General features: G+C 44.7%; 2 protein-coding genes across 10 annotated transcripts in view; both read left to right on the plus strand.

Annotated features, from left to right (window-relative positions):
- The window catches only part of Adgrf1 (adhesion G protein-coupled receptor F1), a 30,589-nt gene extending 28,260 nt beyond the window's left edge, over positions 1 to 2,329 (plus strand). For 5 of the 6 annotated variants that reach the window (XM_070023577.1, XM_070023576.1, XM_070023579.1 and 2 more), the window contains 2 exons: positions 739 to 868; positions 1,929 to 2,329. In XM_070023577.1, coding sequence (XP_069879678.1) covers positions 739 to 868; positions 1,929 to 2,002 — 204 coding nt within the window. In that variant the 3' untranslated portion in view covers positions 2,003 to 2,329. The remainder of the gene's footprint in view (positions 1 to 738; positions 869 to 1,928) is intronic. The other variant, XM_070023582.1, reaches the window with a different exon arrangement.
- An 18,642-nt stretch (positions 2,330 to 20,971) lies between these two features.
- Adgrf5 (adhesion G protein-coupled receptor F5) overlaps positions 20,972 to 24,022 on the plus strand; it is a 73,079-nt gene continuing 70,028 nt past the window's right edge. For 2 of the 4 annotated variants that reach the window (XM_070023583.1, XM_070023586.1), the window contains exon 1: positions 21,058 to 21,255. The gene's annotated coding sequence lies outside the window, so the exon portion shown is untranslated. Of the gene's footprint in view, positions 21,256 to 24,022 lie in introns of all 4 variants that reach the window. The other 2 variants (XM_070023584.1, XM_070023585.1) reach the window with 2 other exon arrangements.

Consider the following 24,022-nt stretch of genomic DNA (forward strand, 5'->3'; position numbering starts at 1 on the left):
CTGCCAGAACGTGAGCAAGTCCACAGGTTGGTAGTGAGGAGCCAGCAGAGACAGGAAGGAGAGGGAAGGGAATGGAAGCAAGAGGAGTCCCGGGGAGACAGAGTCAGTCCTGAACTAAAGGTTCTCAATGTGACGTCTGTGATCACAGCACTGCCCTAGGGTTTTAGGGGCAGCAGCAAGACCACAAAAAGTGAAGGGCATCGTAAAGATGAATTTATTAGCAAAGCAAACATGGGCCACTGGTGGGGGGGAGGTGAGCCCTTTAGGGAAGGATTAACTACCCACACTCAAAGGACAAGACCAGCACTTCAGGGAAAGATGGAAGGTGTGGGACGTGTGGGGACTTGGGGTTCCATGGGGTGCGGGTACTAGGTGGGATGAAATCAGGGCCTTTCCCTCGGAGCCAGCCCCAGATGGACTGGCCAAAGCACAGAGGCTGCCCGGACACATTCCACTTGCTTTCTCATTCCCACGTTAGCCATGCCTTAGAGAGGGATAGGGGTATCAAATGCTATGTGATCGTCGGCAGAGGGTGAAGCCATCCGGGGCTTGTAGCTCGTGGCGTGTCTTCACTCCTGCTTAGGCCGGCCTATCAGCCCCAAGGGTCACAGTGGCACCGGAAGCGCTGAACTTAGGCAGGGAGATAGCACATAAGGGAGTGACCCATGGCAGTCAGGAAACGCAGACCCTCTCCAAAAGAATGTCCCTCATATCCAGATGATGTTGTCTTTTGTGCAGCAAAATGCATCAGATCCTTCTTCTAAACCCAAATGCCTAAAGCCTTTCCACCTCCTACAAAACAAAGGTGAGTTAAAGCCTGGGGTGCTGAAGATTCCGATGAGAGATGATGGAGCCATGGGTTCTCATGGTATGTATTCAACACAAGCTACGGAATCACGAGCAAGCGACCACATGTTCCTCTGGGTCGTGCTTCAAGCTGGTAGATCAGTGTGGAGCACTGAGGGGGGCGGGGCATAGAGACAAGTATCATTGGGTACTTTCATTACAAATGAACCCCACTTCTTCAGTTAGACATTATTATTACCCATAGCAGTTCATCATGGCTGTGGGGTGAGAGAGTGTGGTTAGATCCTCAGCAGCCATGTCTTCATGAAAGAATCTCTCATTTTGTGGCAGTTGAGTTGTCCATCAGTGGGCACAAGGCCATGTGCCTGTGGCCCGGATGCTGGACCACATCCTCTTCTTTTCTCCCATGCCCTAGGGAAGGGAGGAGCCATACCTGCTCAGAGAGAGCATTGTTCTGTCCAATAGGATTCCTTCTGGTCCTACCTTCATAGGCTGGTGATATTCAGCTCCTGGAAGGCAGATATTTAAATATTGTCAGTCACAGTACTTTTGTACCAGTGTGGGAGTGGAAGAGGAAACACTGTGTTATGAAGTTAAGCACAAGTCAGACTTAAGGGTCCAAGGCACATTTCAAACTCCGTTAGGTTGAAAGTCATCCTTTAGATGAGGAAAGGGCAAGTCATTTTCATTTCCATCTAAAAGTATCTGGACCCCAGATCAAGTTCAAAGTCTGGAGGCTATGCCCACCCAGGATTCTCAGCCTGAAATCGTGACCACTAGTCACCCGGGTGCTTTTTGTGTCTTTTTACCTGTCAGGTATTTGTTTCTCATCGTTCAAATGAGGAACTAAAAGATTTCTAAGATTCCTCCTTGTACTACTGTGCTGTGATCTCAAGTTTATGTTACTTCTTTGCCCAACAGTATCTGAAAAAAAAATAATACACCTTGTCTCGAACAAGAGCTTCTTGATAAATAATGCAAACTTGTATGGTGCCAGTGACATGTTCTCAATCGTATTGTCCCCGAATAGTTTCCTAAAATCACCTCTAGTTGTAAGAAATCCTTCAGGCTTCATATCGACATAGTAGCAATAATTCTTATTCTCTTTCTTCCTCCTTTAGGCAATTATACACTTTCTCATACTGGAAGTTCCTCCACCAGCATCACGCTAACCCAGTTTTTGTCAAATGAATAAGACAGATCTATAAACTCAAGGGCAACATTTTTTTTGACATTTTGTCAGTGAAGACATTATATCTAGAATCAAATGGAATGTTCTGATTTAAGAGTCTCAGAAAAAGACAGATAATTTCTGTGGCTTTATCACTCGCAGCCTCCTTGGTCTGAAATTAAATGGAAAGAGATTTTACTTCTTTGTAGTTTCTTCCTAGGAAATGCTCTATAAATATAAAAGGGTACATTCTGTTGGAAAGTCAGTTATACCTTCCTCTTGTGAGTACAAATAGCTTATTTTTTCATAAAATAACATTTTCAATAGTCCAGAATAAAAAAAATCTTTATAAAATAGCCTTAAGTACATGGTAGTATTATGGTTATTTTCTTGTCAAAAATGATTAGTGTGAATTTCCTTTAAAAACACTATCTGTAAGGTTCATGCTTGGTGTGTGTGTGTGTGTGTGTGCGCGCGCGCGTGTGTGTGTATGTGTGTGTGTGTGTGTGTGTGTGTGTGTGTGTGTGTGTGTGTGTACTGGAACTTGAATTTGAACTAAGAGCCTTGTGTTTTCTCACTTAGCTTTTTTTGTTCATGGCTGATGCTCTACCAGTTGAACCAAGTTTCCAGTTCCAACTTTTTGCAGATTAATTGGAGATGGAAGTCTTTCAAATGTTCTGCTCAGGCTAATTTAGATCTCTGGCTCCCAAGTAGCTAGGATAACAGGCGTGAGTCACTGGTGTCCTGCTTATGCTTGCTTTCTGCTTCATAGGTTCAATCTCTTAGTGGAGAATGTTAGAAAAAAAGGAAGGAAATTTCTACTTCAGATAGTTTTGTAGTCATTTCTCAGAAATGGAATAATGCCACTTGATAAATAACACGGCCTTTTTGAGCTTACAGTTCTCCTGTCTGACTCAGGAAAATGAAGTATCCTGGCAGACCAAAAGCTGAGATGAAGAGAGGAGGGTCTGGAGAACAAAGAATAACCTAAAATTGGAGGCTGCCATCCCTTGCTTGAACAGGGAGGGTTTACCGCTCCATACTTGGGCGCTGGTGGCCAGCTGTCCCTGATCTTTGAGACCCCCATGAGGTACCCAAATTGAGACATCACAGGGGCCTTTGGGAATGCTAACTAACTGTTTCAGGGAGGGTTGCTGGGGTCAGCAGCACAGAGATGGTGGCTGTCACCATGGAGTATTGGAAAGAAGTGAGGGGGATACCTTATCTGTTTGAAGCAGGGAGAAGAGCTGGCGGGAGCTGGTAGAGGGGAATGAGAAGGCTCAGCTTGTGAGGGAGGGGAACGACGAGGTCATCCTACACCATGAGCTAAGAGGAGCCTTTGCAGAAGAGAAGGATATCTGGCATTCCACAAGGATTTCAGGAGCAGTGATTGGCTCAATGCTGTGGAGGCATTGAACCCAGAAGGTCATTGGTGTAGCACTAGACAAAGCACACACGTGCTCTCTGTCCTGTGCTTACATCTTCTGGGCTGTCCTTACCTATAGCAGACTTTAGGGGGCAGGCTTTGACCAAGAAATGGACGAAGAGCTCAAAGCTCAAAGTACACCTAAGATCCTGCCCTTCAAGAGGATAAAAAGCATTTCACTCTCACTACTCTAATTAGGAACAATTTGCACTGTGGCCACTGTGTTTTGTATAAGACAAGAGATATAGAAGCTAACAGTATAATCGCTCAGTTTCCAGTTGATGAACAATGTCTCCATTTCCTGGGTTTATGCTCAGGATTGGAGTAAACAATGAAGGCTGATCCCAGGCAAAGCAGGAATGAGCCACGGTCAACACGGCCCTTTTAACCTACTAGAAAACGCTTGTTTTATATGTGTGTCAGCTGCATTGACAGGATATACTTTGTGTAAACATGAAATTCAAGGGCATAGCACAAAACCAGCTGAGACAATCGTGTGCCTTTCAGATGCACCTCTTGGTTTGGGAAGAAATAATTTATAATCTTTCATATATTTTTGTCAGATGTGAGCCACACTTCTAAGGTGAAACTCTGCAGTTCCAGTTTTGCACTCAAGGTCTCAGGGGGTAGAAGGGACAAGACACAAACAAACATAAAGTGGTGACTTGCAAGCCAAATAGGGATTTGCTGGGTCCTTGGGCTCGGTCAGAAGAGCTGGGAGCTGTGAATTTCTCAGACCACTGTGAGGGCCTCTTGCCCCAACTCACCTCTAGGAAGAAGCTTCACACATCCTGTCAACATAAATTTACTCCTTCCAGACTAATTTGGACTATGAGGCTATCTTCAAAAGGAATGCCACTCCTAAGCCAGGCAAGGAGGTTCATACCTGCAACGCTCTCGCTTTCACTCAGGGTGGGTTTGAGGACAGCCTTAGAAAGATCTTGTTTCAAAGATGGGAAAGAAGAAAGGAAGGAAGGAAGGAAGGAAGGAAGGAAGGAAGGAAGGAAGGAAGGAAGGAAGGAAGGAAGGAAGGAAGGAGAAAGGAAAGAGGGAAGGAAGAAAGGTAAAGAAGAACATTCTTAACCAAACTGTAATTTTTACAAAGTCTGTACTTGAGGTTCTCCTGCAAATCAGGGCAGAGTGCTAGAGGGGACAGAATTGGGGTGGGGGGGACCCTAAAAGAAATGATGGTGAGAGACTCCCATAATTCACTGATCCCCATAACTTCTCCTACGGCAGGGCCACCTTCACCTGTGAGGAGTGGTCCTTCCAGTGTGTGGACGGGGCACATTTCCTCTCTGCGTTTTGCTTTCCCATCTGTACAAGCACAACTCTGCATTCATTAGATAAGCTCAAAGTTCCCCTTTGGGCCCTCACGTTCTATCATTGTGTAACTCCCCGTCGGTATCACCCTGGGAGGAGAGAAATTTATCACCGAAGAATACCAGAGCAAATGGGTTTGGCAGAGTAGGGCTCATAGATAAAGCATTACCAGCGGCTACACGGTGCCAACTGAATGGCATAATGTTCGGGAGGCGACGCCTGTTTGGAATCCTGGCCCCGGCTGGAAACCAGCACGGAGGAGCTCCTCGCTGTGATTTGCTGCCAAAGGACACATCGCTCTTGTGGATAAGGCTTCCTGGTTCTTCTAGCTCAGCCGCAGCCCTCAACGGGCTACGGGCAAAGCAGCCGCAAACTCCATGACAACAGGAGCTGGGGGCTGCCAAGGATAACTCTTGGAGGCTGAAAGCTCTGCCTGGTGCTGGAGATAATGCAACTCTGTTTTCCTGCAGAAGGCTGGGCAAGACAGTCGACCCCATCTGGCATCGATTTCACCTGAGTGTGGGAAATGTCATGATGGGTTCTCCCTGGGCCCCCATCGTTTAGAAAGGAATAAACAGGAAGCTGCCTTCAGACATCCCTTTGGCACAGCAAACTTGCTCATGACCTGCTAGAGAAGGATTCGCAACTTGTTGGCCCAACTGGCATCATCCATGTCTCCAAGAACTGGTTGGAAATGCCAGTTCTTGAGCCCCACCCATTCCAGGGGTCCAGGGGCTCTGTGCTTTCACAAGATCTCCTGGGAGCTGATACACACTTAAAGTGTGGAGTCGCTGGCTCTCAAGGGATAGGACTGAGGATTCCCAGAGCTGGCGGGATAGCAGTGGGGTCAGGGCCTGCTTTTAGCTCATTTTTCTATGGCTGAGACTTCTCTGACCTTTGGTGAGCAAAAGAATCTTAAGCATGGTGCGAGCAGAGAATGTTTAGTGGTGCATCTTGGTATTCTAGGCAATGTATAATATCTATTTAAAAATACATTTAGCCTAGAAAAGTTGGTGGCATCCCTTAGATGTGAGCAGAATGGAGTGGTTCTTTATCATAGTAATTGCATTGGAAGGGTAAAACAGTAATGTGTATTGGGTTTGCATTTTTACATTGCCAAGAATAATAAACTGTTTTATACATTTTGAAGATTGTTTTCCCACAGCTTTCATTTTTATTGTCTTAATGTGAAACTTTTACCCCCAAAAAGCTGGCAAAAATAGTCATCTAGCACAAACAGACTTCTTTTTTTTGGTTGGTCATCATGGGTCTTGAACTCTGGGCCTGGGCTCTGTCCCTCAGCTCTCAGCTCAAGGCAAGTGCTCTACCAGTTGAGCCACAGCACCACTTCTGGTTTTCTGATGGTTTGTTGGAGGTCAGAATTTCACGGACTTTCCTGACTGGTCTGGCTTTGAACTGCAATCCTCAGATCTCAACCTCCTGAGTAGCTAGGATTATAGGCGTGAGCCACCGGTGCCTGGCTACAAACGGATTCTTAAAAACAAATAATGGTAGCCTCAACCATAATATTCTTATAAAGTATTGTAATATTGTTTTGTGAATAATTGAAATAAAATTCTTGTTGAATATGCCTAATATAGAAATATATTAATATCTATACAATTATATATATAATATAAATGTAAAGATCCACTAGTGTAATGTGTACTTCAGACATTTCCAAATGTGTCGTAGGCCCACATTCCTGAATTGCAATGTCTCGAGCTCATCTCTCCCCTGCTGTTGTTTTTTTCCAGGAAGCCTAGCCACCAGCCTCAGAGCCCCCTTTTCCGGCCTGTCTTCCTCCCCTTCCCCAAATGTGTATGTAGTTTCCTTATCCTGGCTCTGCAGTGCTGGGAGTGGCCTTGAACGGCAGTGATAGACAATAGATTGGGTATTTAATTGAGCCAGAGTTTATGTTCAAAGCATAAGCCGACAATGTATAGCAGGTGTGACTATGAGGTGTAAGATTGATTCTTTGTTTCCTGAACAAAGGAATTTTTACTTTTATTTATTTACTCATTCATCTGAGGAAGCTCTATATGGTGGGTCAAAAGTATAGAATCTGGACTCCAGTTTGCATTCTACTTCCTACACTTGATAGTGTGTCCCTGAGTAGCTAATTCAGTCTCCCTAGCACGTCAGCTCCTGAACTATACTAGGGTTTTTCGTGGCACCTGCCTTGAGGGTTGGTAAGAGGATTAAATGGACAGCATGTTTAGCAAAATTTCTAAGACATAATATGTGCACTGCATATGTTAGCTATTGTCATTATTAGCTTTGGTTTTATTATTAATGCACACATGCATATAAGACAAAAAATAGAATCTCTTTTCCTTATTATGCTTGCCTCCCAATCCCCTCCACCACCTCACAAAGATGCTGCCATTTTGTCAAAGCTTAGAACGTGTCTACCATACCTAACACATACTGGGATCCCATGTTACACACACAGGTATTCTGTCCTGCACTGCCTACGTGAGGTCTATTTTTTTTTTCTTTACAAAGTCCACAAAAGAAACTGGTAAATTTCCTGTGAGAACTGAGCCAGGTATGAAATGAAGAAGGAAGCTGATCTCATAATACACTTTTCCCACCTTCGTTGCTTGAACACTCTTGGCCGCCTTCTCTACTTCGTCCAGGAAGAATACACTCAAAGCACATCACACATCAGACACAAGCAGCCTTCTGTCACATATCTGCGTCCCAGCTGCAAGTCTCACTGCTAGATTCCTGGCACACAGAGACTCAACTCAAGACCTCTCACTCCAAAGCCTAACTTCATTCTGATCCCTAGCTAAGAATCACTGAGAGCTGAGGAGGGAGGGATCACCAGGTTGCATTTAGAAAGCCCTTACATTCTACTCTAGTTCACATTTGCCTTCAACCATTGATTTAACCCTTACGTTTAGCCACTAGAATTCCAGCTGTGAGTTTGGGGTTTATTGGTGGGGCTCTCTACACTTCCTGCAGGGTATGAAGCCCTGGGAAGGATGAAAAAGCTCCAGGCCTTGCTTTCCCCACCTTAACTCCCACAATGTACAAACAGACAAGAATCAAGAAGAATGACTTTAGAGAATGCCCCCTCAGGAAGCCAGGCTTCCCGACTGAATGGGAAGGAAACTATTGTTTTTTCACCTTCCAGCAGAGAAGCAGTTCAAAGGACAGGTCCCCTGGGAAGCCCCAAAGAAAATCTCCCCCTTTTTAGCCTACCTTCTCTGGGGAGACAAGAGCAGAGGAGTCCTATCCAACCATCCAACAGAATAACCTACCAAATTAAAAGAACCCACATTTTTTTTGGTCTCTTGATGAGTATGTGGGGATGATGAGGAAAAGAAGAAAGGAAAAGAAAAGGTCTCATTGGTGTTCTTGATGATAGTATGAGCCAGTGGTGTGTAAGCTACTAACGGTTTTTCAATTTCTAGAAGGGGGATGAAGGGCAGATACTGGAAACAGACATTAACTGAGCTAGGATTTATGGCACACCATGGGGTAAGAAACCAAATACACCTTCCTGTTCATTTTCATCTTAGAAAAGTGCCTCTCACCTCACTCCCTATATTCTTTTTTTTTAAAATACAGACAGGAAAGATATTCTTTATGCCCTCAACCTCAGGTAACCAGACCTAAAATGAAGACTTGGTCTTCTTAGAGAAAGTACTGTTCAACATCTTCACACCTCCTTTGGAAGAGCCCACTCATTGGCAAGTACTCTCCTTCTTGGACAGTTTTGCCGTTCTCAGAATTTCAAAATGAGCCCCTGCAGATTTGGGAACATCGTATTTCTCTCCAACAGCTTTGGCCCAGGAGACTTGTTTTTGGGAGCAATCAGGCTCTCCAGGGTCATGCATTGACACCCCCAGTCGAGGCCCAGAGAAGTCACGCTGGATGCAACATTTCTCTCTTCTTATTCCTCTGTTCTTCTTGACAATGCTGACTGCCTGAAGTAAGGAGACTAGGTCTAAGTAATATCACCTTGTCCTCACAAGCCATCCTAGCTCCTAGCTGGGTGATGGGGGCTTTCCACCCAGCTTCAAAGGCCTAGAGGTGCGACAGGCCACCCTTGGAATTGTAGAGTCCTAACTCAAGGAAGGCTGGGAGAATCCAGCTTCAAAGACTATGCAGAGGCATTGCGTTGTTCAGCTCCAGGAAAAGCCCTGCTCCTGGTGATATGCTTATGGTCTGCTTTTGTTAAGTCTTAATCTCCACCCTAAGCTTGTCTTTTTGTCTCAAAAAGCATAGTTCAAGCTCTGCACTGGACTGCAGGACTTTGCAGATGCGGCTCTCCAATAAAGACTCCCAATTCGACCTCTCAAAATGTGGCTTCTCGGTATCTCTCCAAACTAAGTTCCCCTACAACATGCCCAACCACCAGTCTACTAACTAATCCTTGTTGCAACCTAAGTCATTATTTCTCTCATGAGCATTTCAGAGCAGGAGCTGGGATGAGATGAATGTGCAGAGCTTGGTATGGTTTTGAGTCAGAAGTGCTCGAAGTGTGGCCTGGTGCTTCCCAGCGGTCATCAAGGTGGTCAAGGATGAAGAACAGTTCAAGGGTATAATGTGCTGATCTTCTCCATTGCATTTTACAGGTGTGTTGTACTGTTGTTTCTGAAAATATTTGGTATTATGTGTGGGGGAGTCATGTGGAAAGCAGGCAGGATAATAATTCACTGTGGATGTTTGCGTTTTTCCCCCCTTAAAGTTTAGTTACAGACCAGGATGTTAGAAATCTCCCTTCCTTCAAGCCAAGAATGTTGCATATGAAATAAGAAATCGCTTGTCATTTCAAATGTTTATGAAGTTCACCATGTACCTTTTCCTTTATAGCTTACCTATCTGGGACTGATAGGTAGGTGAAAAAAAATTGATTTTGTGTTGGATACAGTCATATGTCTTGATAGGTTGGGTCAATATTTGCCTTACTATTTCAGGGGGTAGGAAGGAGTGTGGAAATGAATGTATCCTTTGCCTTTAATAGCAATTGCTCTGAAAACTTTCAGAATGTTTACTTTGTTGAGGTAGGAATTTCTCAGTTTCCTCAGTAGACCTAGAGCCTGTCTGGGTGGTATCTATATCTTGGGGAATCAAAGAAGAGGACTAGAGAAAATATTCAATCAGGCAAAATAAGAATGTATGAGGAGTGAATTAATTATCCTCTATTAACAACATGTCACATTTATGGCTTTGAAAGGAGATTAGCTTTGGGGAAAGAGGCTACTTCCACTTTTCCCAGGCTCAAGCTTTGTTCTTTTCTTTCTCGTTCTGGGGGACAAAATGTCCCTCCTCCTAGAAGCAAATGGACTGGGTAGGCAAGATAGCTTTGAATGTTCTCGTTGACACAAACAGGAATAAACATGCTTCGGAGAGTCTCCTTGTGTGATGTTGTGATTCTGGTTGAGAGTTTTTCCAGCAGAAGGTTTTGGTTTTTAATTTTATCTTTGAGTGGTTGGGCCATTCAACAAGTAGGACATGAACACAACACATCTCCACCAATGTCACCCCTTTCCACTGCACCTCTTCTCTCTATTTGCTTAATTTTGTAGGGTATGAATGCTATGACTGTATTCTCTCCCCTTACCTCTCTTCATTTGTCTGCCCTCGAGTACCTGATTTCATTGTCTCCTTTGATGCCCTTTGAGTAGCTGATTCATGAAGTTTATTTTATTGATCTGTGAACTAGCCTTTTGAAGGAAGTGCACTGTTTGAGTTCTCTCCTGAACCTACCAACTTGTGTTTAATACTCTTGTGCATGCTTGGATACTACCCTGAAGTATACATTGGTACATATGGAAGAAAGCATACATCCTTCGTCTCTCTGGCCTTGATTTATTTCATGTCAGATTATTTCCCCCCCAGATCCTTTCATTGCTTTGCAAAAGATATAGTATCATTCTTTCCAGTAGATGAATACAATTTCGTTGTGTGCATATACAAGTGTTCCATAATCTTCCATTCTTACAAAACAGTAGTTGATCTTTTTCTTCTAAGTAAACGGAAAGTAGTTGCAGCCATGATGAAGTCTTTGCTTGAATTCCCGATTAAATTGTTACCCCTGTAGGTGTGGTTTGTTCTTTTTAGGAAGCATCACCTTCCCAAACTGTAGATCCTGTTAGTGGACTCAGGCATAACTGTGTATGGGAATGTGAGCCTCATGAAGTAGAAATGAGACTTCTCAAAACACGCAAAGTCTCAGGTTCCTGTTGGCAATGGAATCTCAGTGACTAATGTGTTGGACAACCAATCGGGGCAGCTTTCTGAGGTCCAGTTTCCTCAACTATAAAATAGCCTAATTCAGGCTCATCAAAGATATGGAACCCGGGCTGTCCCTTTTCACATCCATGTGCATGGCAGACATAGCTGATCCACCTTGAGCTTTTCCTCCCTTAGCTTTGACCTGAGGTTACAATTCTCCTCAATAAAATGTGTCAGCAGCTGCTACCAATTGTCTAGGCCTTGTATGCTTATGATGTAAACCATTTACTACTCTACAGTTAGATAAAATCTGTGGACTTTCATAGTCCAGACTCTGTGTGTGTATATGTGTGTGTGTGTGTGTGTGTGTGTGTGTGTGTGTGTGTGTGTGTGTGTGTGTATGTATGTATTAACAGAATAAGTCTTTGGGTCAATTTGATTGTATTTTTTGAATTAATTCAATGAATAAAACCCAAAGTAAAGGCAATCAAAACTATTAATTTGGGGGATGGATAGAGTTCTCACTCCTCACTGTCACTAAAATAATTTACTCTCTGGAAGTTAATAACACCTGAGTAACTCACAGGTGCGTTGTCATTTGCAGACATACCTCAAGTGCTCTAAAGTTCAACAAAAATGTAAGGTTTTATAGTTTCATCACCAGTATCGTCAGATTTGAATGACTGTCAGCACCTTCATGCAAGACCAGTAGTATTTTATTTTGGCTTCCTTTCTCTTTTTGTAATGCTGAAGGAAAGACAATTGAGGTCTTTTCTGCACTCTGATACTTTCTAACCTTCACCATTATCCTCATAAAACAGGCCAGAAAATGTCCAGTGACTCAACATTTAAAGAATTGCTCATACAATGCTAAGACAGGCTCTTATAAATTCCTTCGAGCAAGTTTTGCCAGAGATATAAACTTTGTAAAATTTTTTAAAGACATTAAAACTGGCCATTTAGAAGAAGATGCTTCTATAACCCCCATTGAATTCTGCTGACTGTTACTGATACTGACATTTTTTAGTATATGCTGTGTTGCACATGGCATTAATGATATAGGGGAGCGAATGAACAGAGAGAACAAGGGAGAGCCTGTGGATTAATAACCTCACAGTTTTTGTTTTTTGTTTTTTGTTTTTTTTTTTGGGTCCGGTCATGGGCCTGAACTCTGGGCCTGAGCGCTGTCCCTCAGCTCTTCAGCTCAAGGATAGCGCTCTACCACTTGAGCCATAGCACCACTTCCGGCTTTTATTTTCTGGTTATGTGGTGCTAATGAATCGAACTCAGTGCCTCATGCATGCAAGGCAAGCGCTCTACCACTGAGCCACCTTCCCAGCCACCTCACAGTTTTTGTAAGGGAAGTGAAAGAAAAAAATTGGACCATGACAAAGCAGAAAGACTATTTTCTTCGAGGAGGTTGATTATCAGACTCAAGAAGGGAAATGCTTTGTGGATAGAAGTATCAGGGAGAGCTGTGTTGAAGAGATAAAAATGAACCTTGACTTTGAAAATTGGCCATGCATGAAAACAAGGCTGAGATTTTTGGAGAATGAATGTGGTACCCATGAGGAGTCTGAGTTGAAAGGAAGGAGAATGGAGCTCAGATAGGGAGCCCCAAAAGTCTTGGCCTGAAGCATTGATGGCCCAGACTTGGAAAGTGTTAGAAGAAACTGCAGAGAGGAGGGCAGGTAGGAGAGACAAGGCTGAGGTTAGACCTTTAGGATCTGGCAGAGAGGAGAAATCCAGAGGTTTGCTGTCAGCAGGATGACTGAGTCTGGAGAAAATGACTTCCGCCACATTTTCAGAAAGAAAACTTGTAACGTTATAGACTCACCATGGACAAGGAGGACACATTTTTTTTTTTTGCCCTACATTGGATCATTTGACTGTATGAGAAAATACCAGTGGCATACCAAATATTTATAAGTATGAATCAAGATTGGACTGGATCCTAGGGCACGTGATTAAAGATGCCCATTAAAAATTAAATTTTCCCGCCATCTTTGTGTGGCTTTCTGGGAAATTTAACAACACGAATAGGACCTTTGCCTGTAACTCATTGGTTTTTATATTCTAGTTCAAAGGATCTGTTACTATGAATGCATGCCTTCAAATCCACTTCCAATGTCACCTTTACCCAATGAAGATAGCTCTCTTGAGCTCTCAATAGAAAGTACGTGAGAGAAGCATTGAAGAAAAAAAGCAAGAAGTTATTATTAGAACTGAAAAAATAAAGGGCAAATGAATGTAAAACAATCAATAGCACTTAAACACTGAAATGGACCATTGAGCACGGGGTGATAGTTTTGATACGGTAATACTGTGTCCGATATTCACCCAAGCAGAATGTTTTGGGTCAATAACAGATTATTTACAGAAAATAATGGAAAATGTGTAGTGTAAGTAAGCGCTTTTGAAATTTGATGTTAAAATGGCCAAACACCTAAAATGGATTAAAAAAGGAGAAACAATGATTACTTCCTAGAATGGAAAAAAAGAGACCTGTTAATCGTGGGTAGTAAAATAAGAATATCATACACCAAAATTAAATCATCCACTGAATTATACCAGCAATAAAGAGGACATTACATACCCACCAAGTATCAAAAATACTAGATATAAAAAGAATGTAAATAATTACAAATGTTTCCTGAGTTTTACATCTGCTGTTGAAAAAAAAAGTAAGTCATGACTTTTATGAAAAGCTGAAAACGCAGCTTGCAATTTTAGGCATTAAATAAAAAGTCTGTTGAGAATTGTCCCCCAGTGGTTACTGATGAGAAGTGAAATATACCAGCATGTTCCACAAGGTTGCATTAATTACCAGGAGTCATAACCTCAGCATAACAGCGGCATTCTGGGGATGAGTTCAAAGATTCTACAGGATGGAGCCAGTGTTTCACAAATGGTGGGATCTTAAAGGGAGCAAGATGGGCTTTGTAGTGGGTGTCTGTAATCCCAGCACCTGGGAGCTCAAGGTAGGATGATCAAGTATCACATGGCTTCTCTCCCTCTCCCTCTGTCTGTCTCTGCCTCTCCCTCTCAAAGAGTGACAACCACAAAAACAACAACCAAAAAGGAATATCAAATCTGGCTGGGTAACTATTCTTAAACACATCATGACAATACTGAATAAGTGCTCTTATAAAAAAGTTAGACTAGCCGGGCAACGGTGGCTCATGTCTGTAATCCTAGCTAATCAGAAGGCTGAGATCTGAGGATCATGGCTCAAAGCCAGTCTGGGCAGGAAAGTCCATAGACTCAATATCCAAATAACTTCCAGAAAACCAGAAATGGAGCTGTGGGTCAAGTGATAGAGCACTTGCCTTGAGCTGAAGAGCACAGGGACAGCACCCAGAGTTCATATCCCACGACCAACAAACAAACAAAAGACTAAATTAGACAAGATAACAGTTATGCAGGGAAGTGTATCAGATTTCCTGGGAACAACAGTGACTCTCTGAACAGTTTCAAAGAAACAGCAAATTGTGAACGTCAGCAAGAAGTTAAAGGTTTTAACATGAACTACCCTCATTATTTTATTTAAAATGGACTCCTGTTGATTGGGTATGTTCTTCTAGAAAAAAATCTTACAGAACAAAATCTCAAGTTTTATCACTTCACATATAAAAAGGTTACCATTTTTTTGAGCTTTCCACAGCAAATATGTTTTGTGGTCAAGCATGGTGGATGAGATATATAAAGAGGAGAGAGGAAGTCTGGGATAGTAATGATAGATGATAATTCTTTCCAGATGACATTCTTGTTGTGTGTGATATTTTATGGAGGTCAGCACACGAAGGTCACAGGATTTCTTCAAGCCTTTTCTGTGTATGTGGTACTGAGGAATTGAACCCAAGGTTTCATGCATGCTAGGCAAGCACTCTCCCACTGAGCCACATTCCCAGCCCTAGGGTCACAGGATTTCTAAATTTAAGCAGTTATGAAACTATCTAAACTCAGTTGCTGGGCCCAGAATGGATCCAATATGGAATATGGAATGTGATCGACAAATCTTTGGAGGATCAGCAAGTCATCCTAAAAGAAGGGTCTTTGTAATTCTCATAAAGGTATAACGACTATATACATACACACACACACACACACACACAAATTCTTCTTGAGTTGAAGAAGTAGTGGCTTGGAAAAGTACTGTTTCTGTGTAAAGAAATGTGGATTCACTGAGGCAGTTAGTGGGAACAGAGTAAAACATCAGCTTTAGGAACATGTCAACAATGATAAGCCACAGGAAGTGGTTTCATTCTGAAGGCAGCCCACACCCTGGCATGAGGGTTCAGCTTGCAGAGAATACAAAAGCAGTTTATTTGGCCTATACTTAATCCAGAATTAAAAGGGGTTGGTGGAAAATGCCTAGACCCAAGCCTAGAAACAATGCCTTCTGGAAATAGCATAGAAGTTGAAGTCCCTGCTGTGTGTTACTTTTGTGTTTCTGTCTCCCAGCTTTGGGGAATCTGCAGCTATGGAAATGTGGCCTTCTAAGTTTTCCATCTGGTGAGAGAAATCTGTCTTTCTGCTGTCCTCATTCTATTTGCCATTCTTTTTCTTATTAATAAATACATTCACCAAGTGTGTAGGACAAAGAGGGCCATAAAGCTGGTTAGGATACAACGAAGATGGTTGCAAAATATAGTTGAAGCTGGGTGCTGGTGGCTCACGCCTATCAATCTAGCTACTCAGGAGGCTGAGATCTGAGGATCACAGTTCAAAGCCAGCCTGGGAAGGAAAGTTCTTGAGACTCTTATCTCCAATAAACTACTCAGGAAGAGCTGCAAGTGGAGCAGTGGTTCAAGTGATAGAGCATGCACGAGCCTTGAGCACAAAGAGGCTCAGGGACAGTGCCCAGGCTCTCAGTTCAAGATCCAGGACTAGAACACACACACACACACACACACACACACACACACACACACACACACACACACACACTCATGTATCAGGATCTTGGGTCTCAGTCAAGAAAGAAGAGCAGAGCAACTTCACATAGATGCAGATTCAGCAGAGTTTAAAAATTCCTCATGGAACCATTTTGAACACAAAAGTTCTTCACAGATGGGGGACAGAGGGCAGAGGTATCCAATGAGTCACGTGAGTGGTTTTCTGGACTGTGATGTCACTCTTTTTCCCTCTCTTCTCTGACCTTCAATAAAAGTCCACTCGACTCAACAACCTTATGCTAATGGGGCTCTGGGGATGGGAGGACGTGAGGCTCAAACCGTTACCCAGAGCAATGGCGGGTGGTGAGCTGTTTAGTACTGGCCCAGTGAGGATGACCCAGAACAATGCAGTTCTCTTGAGGGCTCTCCTTGAAGAATCCCAGAGGAATGGGCAGTGGAGGGCTGGGCTCTCCAGGATTTCCCACAATACACGGGATGGGAGCTCCAGACATTCTTTTTTTTTCTCTCTCTAGTGAAAGAAAGGCCGGAAGTGTCCAGAGGGATTGCTTTTGGGGTGAATTACAGAAGTTAATCTATGTCCAGAAACTGGCATATAGGAAGTACTCAATGAGTTTTTTGGTGCTGCTAGTTTTAGTATTGGAACAGAGGTTCATAAAGATCTTTTGAGATTTCATATGAACTTCAGGATTATTTTCCTCCATCTGTAAAGAGCGTCATTGGTAGTTTTATGGGCATTGCATTGAATCTACAGCTTGCTGTGAGTGATAGTGTTCATCTTCCTAATTCACAAGTATACATGTCCATCCCATTTTGTTTGATTCTTGTTCAATTTCATTTATTAAATTTTTATCCTTCCTTCCTTCCTTCCTTCCTTCCTTCCTTCCTTCCTTCCTTCCTTCCTTCCTCTCTCTCTCTCTCTTTCTTTCTTTCTTTCTTTCTTTCTTTCTCTCTCCCTCTTTCTCTCTCTCTCCCTCTTTCTCTCTCTCTCTCCTTTCTTTCTTTCTCTCCCTCTTTCTCTCTCCCTCTCTTTCTCTCTCCCTCTCTTTCTCTCTCTCTTTCTCTCTCTCTCTCTCTCTCTCTTTCTTTCTTTCTTTCTTTCTTTCTTTCTTTCTTTCTTTCTTTCTTTCTTTCTTTCTTTCTTTCTTTCTTTCTTTCTTTCTTTGTCCTAAGGCTTGAACTCTGGGCCTGAGTTCCTTTTTGTTCAAAGCTAGCACTCTGCCACTTGAGCCACAGAGCCACGTCTGTCTTTTTCTGTGATTTAATTGTAGATAAGAGTCTCTCAGACTTTCCTGTCCCGGATGGCTTAGAACCAAGCCCCTCAGCTCTCAGCCTCCTGAATAGCTAGGATTACAGATGTCAGCCTGTAATCAGTGTCCTACAATTTTCCTTGTAGAGCTCTTTCACTTCTTTGGTTGAGTCATTTTATCTTATTTTGTGTTTGTAGCTATTGTCTATGGGAATCTCTCATGCTTCCTTTTCCAGCAAATTCATTACTGATACAAAGAAAAGAGAACTATTATTTTTTTCTTTTTGGTATGCTGATTTTGTGTCCTGCTACTTTACTGAATTTGTAATCTTTCGGTAGAACTTGTAATCAAACGACAGACAGACTCTCTCCTGCTGATCCCCAGTGTTTCCCCACGGTCACCTCCTCAAAATGCAGCCACACACCTGTGCTCTGGTTCTTTGTGGGAGGACAGGTGAGCACTCTGCGCCTCTCTGCAGCCATCGGCCCCCTGTCACCGTCCCTTACAATCAACATGCTCAGTTTTCTCTCTGGTTTTATTTTATATACTCAGGGATCGTATAAAACTAGCCAACTCTTGAAGAAAACACTTCTACCCTAGCACATTCCTGAAAAGAACATTTGCCTTCCCAGCACCTAATTTCTGTCAAAAGATCATTTTCAGAAAAGATCAAAACATAATCCTCATCTAAAAATAAAATGAATATGTAACAACATTTTAAAACTTGTGATTGTAAGTTAATATGATAAAATTGGTTCACTGGGATAGCCCAATAGCAGAAAGATTTATACAGAGACAATCAGGGAATATTGCATTGCATTTGCTGGATGTACAGTGATGGACATTTATTTTTATAATGCGTTACAGCATAATGTTTGAAATAGGCACTCTATCAGGCGAAATCCATTAGGTCTCTAACCAACAAGATGAATTTGCATTTCTAGAGAAAATACCTTTCATCATTATAAATCACCAACCAGAGATAATAAAAGGTATAGACCTCTAAGCCTTTAATTCCCATCAACAGGTGTGCAATCCAACCCTTAACATTCTACTGATAGCTATCCAGTTATTTGTTTCCATCTCAAAGTCTTTTGCTGTCTTTCTATTAATTAGGAACCAACCTGCAACTTGAAGAAAATCCAAACAACTGATTTATTAAATACCCTTGCTTTATTATAGCTGTATGTGTAGATGGACATTTTACTTTGGTGCACAAACCAAGAGATTCAAAATACACACATTTTGATCATCTTCGGACACGTTAGCCTAGGGGGTCTTGGTTCTGGCAGCTTCTATTTTAATCTAGAAGCCTCCACTGTCAGCCAATGACAGCCTTTTTTGAGGACAGGGGCAGATACTGACTTTGAACTGGGCAGGTGTTCTACCACTCAAGCCATGGCCCAAACCCTATTTGCTTGTGTTTTTGTATGTTTTTGGGGAGGGGGAGGGAGCAGGGTCTCATCTTTATTCTGGGCTGGCTAGGACCATAATCCTATTAATGTTTTCCACATAGTTAGGACGAATGGCACACACACCACGCCCAGCTTTGAACTGGTTGAGTGTAGTCTCACAAGCTTTTTGCCCAGGCTGGACTTACACTGTGAACACCACCACCACCACTACCACCTCACCCCCAGATCTCAGCCTACTCCATTGCTAGAATGACAGGTGTGAGCCAGGAGCAGTCTTGGTAAACAGACAAAAGTGACCACTTGATTGGGAGAAACTCTGCAGAGGGACCGCAGCGCATGCTCACAAGCTCCAGTGGTGTGGCTGTGGTGGTAGTGTTTACAACCATGGAAATAATGAATGATTCTGCGGTTGCACTAACGTTTCAAAGTGCACGGAAGCGCATTTCTCTAGGTGTAGCAGCAGCATGGTGGTCTCTCCCTGGATCCCCTCTGGCCTTCAGATTAGCCAGGGAACTTAGGAAAGATGGAGGGAGCCGGGCAGGAAATGCAGAGCCTGCCTCTGCCGCTGCTTCCAGAGGAAATGCTGGCCTGTACAGCAGTTTTCCTCTTGCCCTGTTATCTTACTGCTTTGAGCCTTTATCCACCTCCCTTCCCCTTGTTTCTCCCACTATCTGTCCTTCCCCCTTTCTCCCTCCCCTCCCATCCCTGCTCCCCTTGCTCCCTCCTCTTTCCCTTGTCCCTCTGCACACTTCCCTTGAACGCTTCACCTTCCACACAAAGGTCATCCCCACCGGCGGCTCACGACACCGTCTGATCATATGGAGGGACAAAGCCCAGCCTATTGCTAACGTGGCAGCTTAATATCAAACCATAGTTGTGTCCCCTGGCTTGTGGCTCCGCTTGGTCTATCAGAGTTCAAGCTATAAAACCATGACAACAAATATGTTTTCCCTTGAGTTGTATACTTATTCTTTACCCTTAAGGATTGAATGTAACTGATTCATAAACTCATTACTCATGAACTTACACAAATCAAACACTGTTGGGTTCTGGTCCTGGGGTCATGATGTTGACACAAACCCATTTCCCATCTCACAGAGGGACTCCAGCAGGAGCAATTCCCATACGTACATGCAGAGAGAAAACAGGGAGGGAGGAGAGGGGAGACTGAGGAGAGGGCAGGCAAGGGGGACTTTGAGTAAAGTAGGAGATTCACTTGTGCCAGGTTAAAGTGTTGGGATTTATTTACTTGTTTTGTAGTTTTGTTGTTGTGGTGGGGCTTGAACTCAGGATCTGGGCGCTGTCCCTGAGCTTTTCCCACTCTACCACTCTGAGCCACAGCACCGCGTCTAGTTTTCTGGTGGTTGACTGGCGATAAGAGTCTCAAGGGCTTTCCTGCCTGGCTGGCTTTGAACTGCGATCCTCAGATCTCAGCCTCGTGAGTAGCTAGGATGACAGGCGTGAGCCACCAGTGCCTGGCAGGGTTTTCTTTTGTCTGAGCTAGTGGAGGATTTTAAGCATGATATCCGCACCACGAAGACGGTGTTGGGAGATTCCCTCACTTCCAGGAGAGGAGGCAGGGAGCGGCGATGACCCAACAGAGCAGCAAGGAGGCCGCAGGTGTGATTTGAAGTCACCTTTGTGGGCAGAATGCACAGCTGTTCGAGGATGGTCCACTGCTCCACAGAGCGTGGAGACGGTCCAGGTCTCTCAATAACCCAGCCTGTGAGAGCCAAGAGGACTAGAGGTCCAGCCTCCTCTGTGGCCAGAATTGGCCTTGAGGGAGAGACTTCCCTGCAATGCCCCAGGCCCTGGGACCAGGCCCTCCATCCCCACACAGGTCCCAGGATGCACCTTCTCTCCATCTCGACATTTTAAATGTTTGAATGAGTTAACCTTGCATTTACATCTATGGATGTCCAACGATCCTGCTTTCAGCCTTCAGGTAATAGTTGACCACCTACGGCTGACTGAGAGCCTGAGGACTTGAGGAGAATTTGTTTTATTTGCTTAAGATGAAGAGAGTTCCAGCAGCGTTTCCAGTGAGGGAAGGCTTGTGGCGGGGGACCCGCGTCTTCCTGTCTTCCCGCTCTTTCCTGCTTCTCACCAGCTGCGCTGGAGAGCCACATCTGGACACAGCCAGCCGGCCCTGCAGCTCAGTGGACAAGGATGAGGGCCTTCTTGACTCTTGCAGAGTTAAACACTCGGGGAGACTTCAGGAAGAAAGTCCTTGGTGTGGAGAGTGCAACTCACTGACCCAGGAGCTCCCTGCCTGGGGCTGAGTTTCTTCTTGTTTTCACGGTTCTCAGAGTATTTGCTCTCTCCTTTCCCATAGCCAGGGGACAAGTTTAAATTTCATGCTTCCTCTAGGGAGCTGAGAGAGAGAGAGAGAGAGAGAGAGAGAGAGAGAGAGAGAGAGAGAGAGAAGCAAGAGCCACCAAATCCAGGAAATCCTGTGGAGAGGCTCTCTTATTACAGTCCCCTATTACTTCCCTCCCCACCCCCACCGGGCCTCCACCTCCAGCCACAGGGTGGCTCTTGGCTTCTCCCCGCAGAGGCAGTTTGGACCTGGGCTCTCAGGGTGTCAGCCTGAGGGAGCCCCATCTGAGGTCTGCCCTTGCCAAATCCCGCCCTTGTCTGCTTGCCGGATTGAATGGGACACCGGGAGTATCACCTCACTTAAGAGGTTGTTGGGGGAAGATCGTCAGGAGAGGGTTAAATTTCAGGAGGCTGCAGAGCACAGAAGAGAAAGGTAGGTGCCTGTGCTGTTTTGCCTTTTCTGGTTGTGTGCGAGCCCTCAGTGCTCCAGGCAGGTAGGAGTGCATGTGTCTGCGGCACTCCTCTGCGGCTGCCTGCTTCCTCCGCCCCGTTCCCCCATTCCTCTGGAGCTTTGGTTGGGTTACAGGTCTGTGAACCTGCACCTCTCTTCAGGAACATCACAAGCATCGCACGTGAAAACAATGCTTATGCTCTTTGTAGGGCAAATCTCGTAAGAAGTTGTTTTTCTTTTTCTTTCTTTTTTACCAGTTGCTTTTTCTTTTCCACCATGTAGACATTTATCATGATTTTTAAAAACGATTTCTTGGTGAGCTTGCCTTGTTTCCTCCCATAGTTAAGGAAGAGAATTTGGGAAGAGAATTAGAACAAGTGCTTCCAGTGTAGAGCATGGGAGTACTAACTGTGAAGAAATCTGACGTTTCATAAACATGGGTGCATCCAAGGCACTTTGGAGGACCTAAGGCTGTTTTCTGGAATTTTCTATGGAATAATTACTCTCTCTGAGGTTTCCTCAAATCTGGTGTACATGACGGCTAATTTTGTGTCCTCCTTCCTCATTGCCACCTGTGGGAAGGGAGCTCACCCTCTCTCTAGCTACTCTGTGTACCCGCTCCTGTGTACTCGCCTGAGGTGTAGTCCTCTGGCATATTATTATTTTTGGTCCGGTTTCTTATATTCTTGTTTTAATTTCAGCTTCATGGCCAGCTATCTGTTTGGGAGAAATATTCTATACCGAGTCACATGAGCTAGCAGCCCTTATTTATTCCTAGTTATCACACTTGCACTGTTCTTGTTTAGCTGGTTAAGCTCAGATGCATGTAATTCCGTGTTGCTCTGAGTGTTACGTGGTTGTGTGTCCCTGCGTTCCATCTTCCGTATTCTGCCAGGGGAGTTGGGAAGAGGCAATTCTGATCATGTCACTCTCCTCAGAGAGACAAATCCATCACCCTCCACTGTTTGAGGTACAGCCGGCGGGTCAGGGGGGCCTCTGGCATCATCTACACGCGTGTTAGAGATGCAAATTTTCACGTGTTCCACACAGTTACCCAATCCGCGTTCTATCAAGGGTCCTGGGTGGATAACTGTGATGAAGTTGGTGAAGGGTTGACTTGGGGAGGGTCCAGGAGATGTTCGAGGCCTACCTTCTGGCTTCCCCCTCCTTAGCTGGCTTTCCACCTGTGCGAAACACTCCAGCATGTCTGGGCCTCCCATTCTCCCCACCTGGGTACCATTTCACCGTCTGTATTCGATTATCCTCTGCTGCCTGATTTTTACCCCTCGTGCCACGGCTCTTGTTCTGGCCTTTTCAAGTATCCCCAGGCCTGTGATTTTATAAGACCTCGGTGAACTACCTCAGACATGGGCCTGAGTGCATTCCCCGATGGTTAAAAATGGTGGATTCACCTCATCACTGAGGAAACACAAGCCAGGGGAGCCTGGCACTGGGACAATGCCTGTGCTCCACCCGGGCCTGATGGCACTCGTGAGGGAATGAGTGAACAGACGCATGAACACACTGCCTGAAGAATCTGCTTTACCACAATGAAATCACTAGTGAATGCTTTCCAAGGACGCTGCCCGTCTCCTAACATGGTACCATGCACTTTATGTTTAGGAGTCTTGGCTGGGTGTGTTTATCCACCGAAGGGTTGTTGTTATTTTTGTCTGTTTGTTCCTTTTGAGAGAAGGTCTCCGCTTACTATGTAGTCCAGGGACTTGAGTTTTCAGTCCTCCTACCTCCGCCTCCCTCACGCTGGGATTATAGGCATTCGCTATCACACCTGGCTCACCAAATGCTCTGCAGCGCCATTGTGTGTGTGCCTCTCAGAATGTCTGTCTTCACGCCTCCCATCTGTGTTTCCCAGTCTCTGCTTCTTGCCCTTTGCCACGGGCAGTGAGGAACTTGCTCTTTGAGCAGTACATTCTAGGCCCTGCCATGTGCCAGACCCTTTGCTGTGTGTGTGTGTGTGTGTGTGTGTGTGTGTGCGCGCGCAGGGGACATAGCGGCCGAGGTATGAACCTCATCCCCACGCCACTCCCCGCACGGAGGACTCTTATCCACACCCCCTCCCTCCGGAAGCGTTAAGGAAAACTAAAAAGGACCTGAAGTCTTAACACCTGTTAGCACACACACGTGCAAAGGCATCCCACGCTCAAACGTGGCACCAATGAGGAAAAAGTGACCCCGTGCGCACTCTGGGCTCTGAGTGGCCTCCTGCCCCTTCCAGGTGAATTAGCGTGGGCCCACAACCTTTCTGGAAGCCTCGCTGTGTCCGGGCAGTGAACAAGACAGCACTGCTGGGGAGAGGAGTCCTTGGCCATGGCTGGGTGCTGCCAGGTGCGCATCCCCCCCACCCCACGCTATGCGGTGCTCAGGGGCAGGATAGGAATGAGGGCCAAGGGGAATCGCTCCATCTCTGTACCCACGTGCTCAACTATGCAGACGAACACTGAGCGTCAGTACCCAGAGAGCCGAGTGGCGATGGATTTCATGAAGCAGTGACCCACAGGCCGGATCGTTCTCTTCCATGTTACAGGAGTTACCTGGGCAGTGCCGACATGAATGCAGGTAATTGAGAAGAGAGACTAGCAGCCAGGAGAAGCAGGAAAAGTCTAGAAACTTCTAGACATAAAGCCAGCCAGTCCCTCACGAGAGCATGGTTTTGCTGCAAAGTCTCCCTTTCTGACTAGCTGTGGGATCTCCTGAATATTCGCACACTAGCTAAGTTCCTTTATACTGG

The sequence above is a fragment of the Dipodomys merriami genome, unplaced genomic scaffold (genome assembly GCF_024711535.1).
Source record: "Dipodomys merriami isolate MVZ:Mamm:240054 unplaced genomic scaffold, mDipMer1.0.p SCAF_16, whole genome shotgun sequence".
NCBI classification, from domain to species: domain Eukaryota; kingdom Metazoa; phylum Chordata; class Mammalia; order Rodentia; family Heteromyidae; genus Dipodomys; species Dipodomys merriami.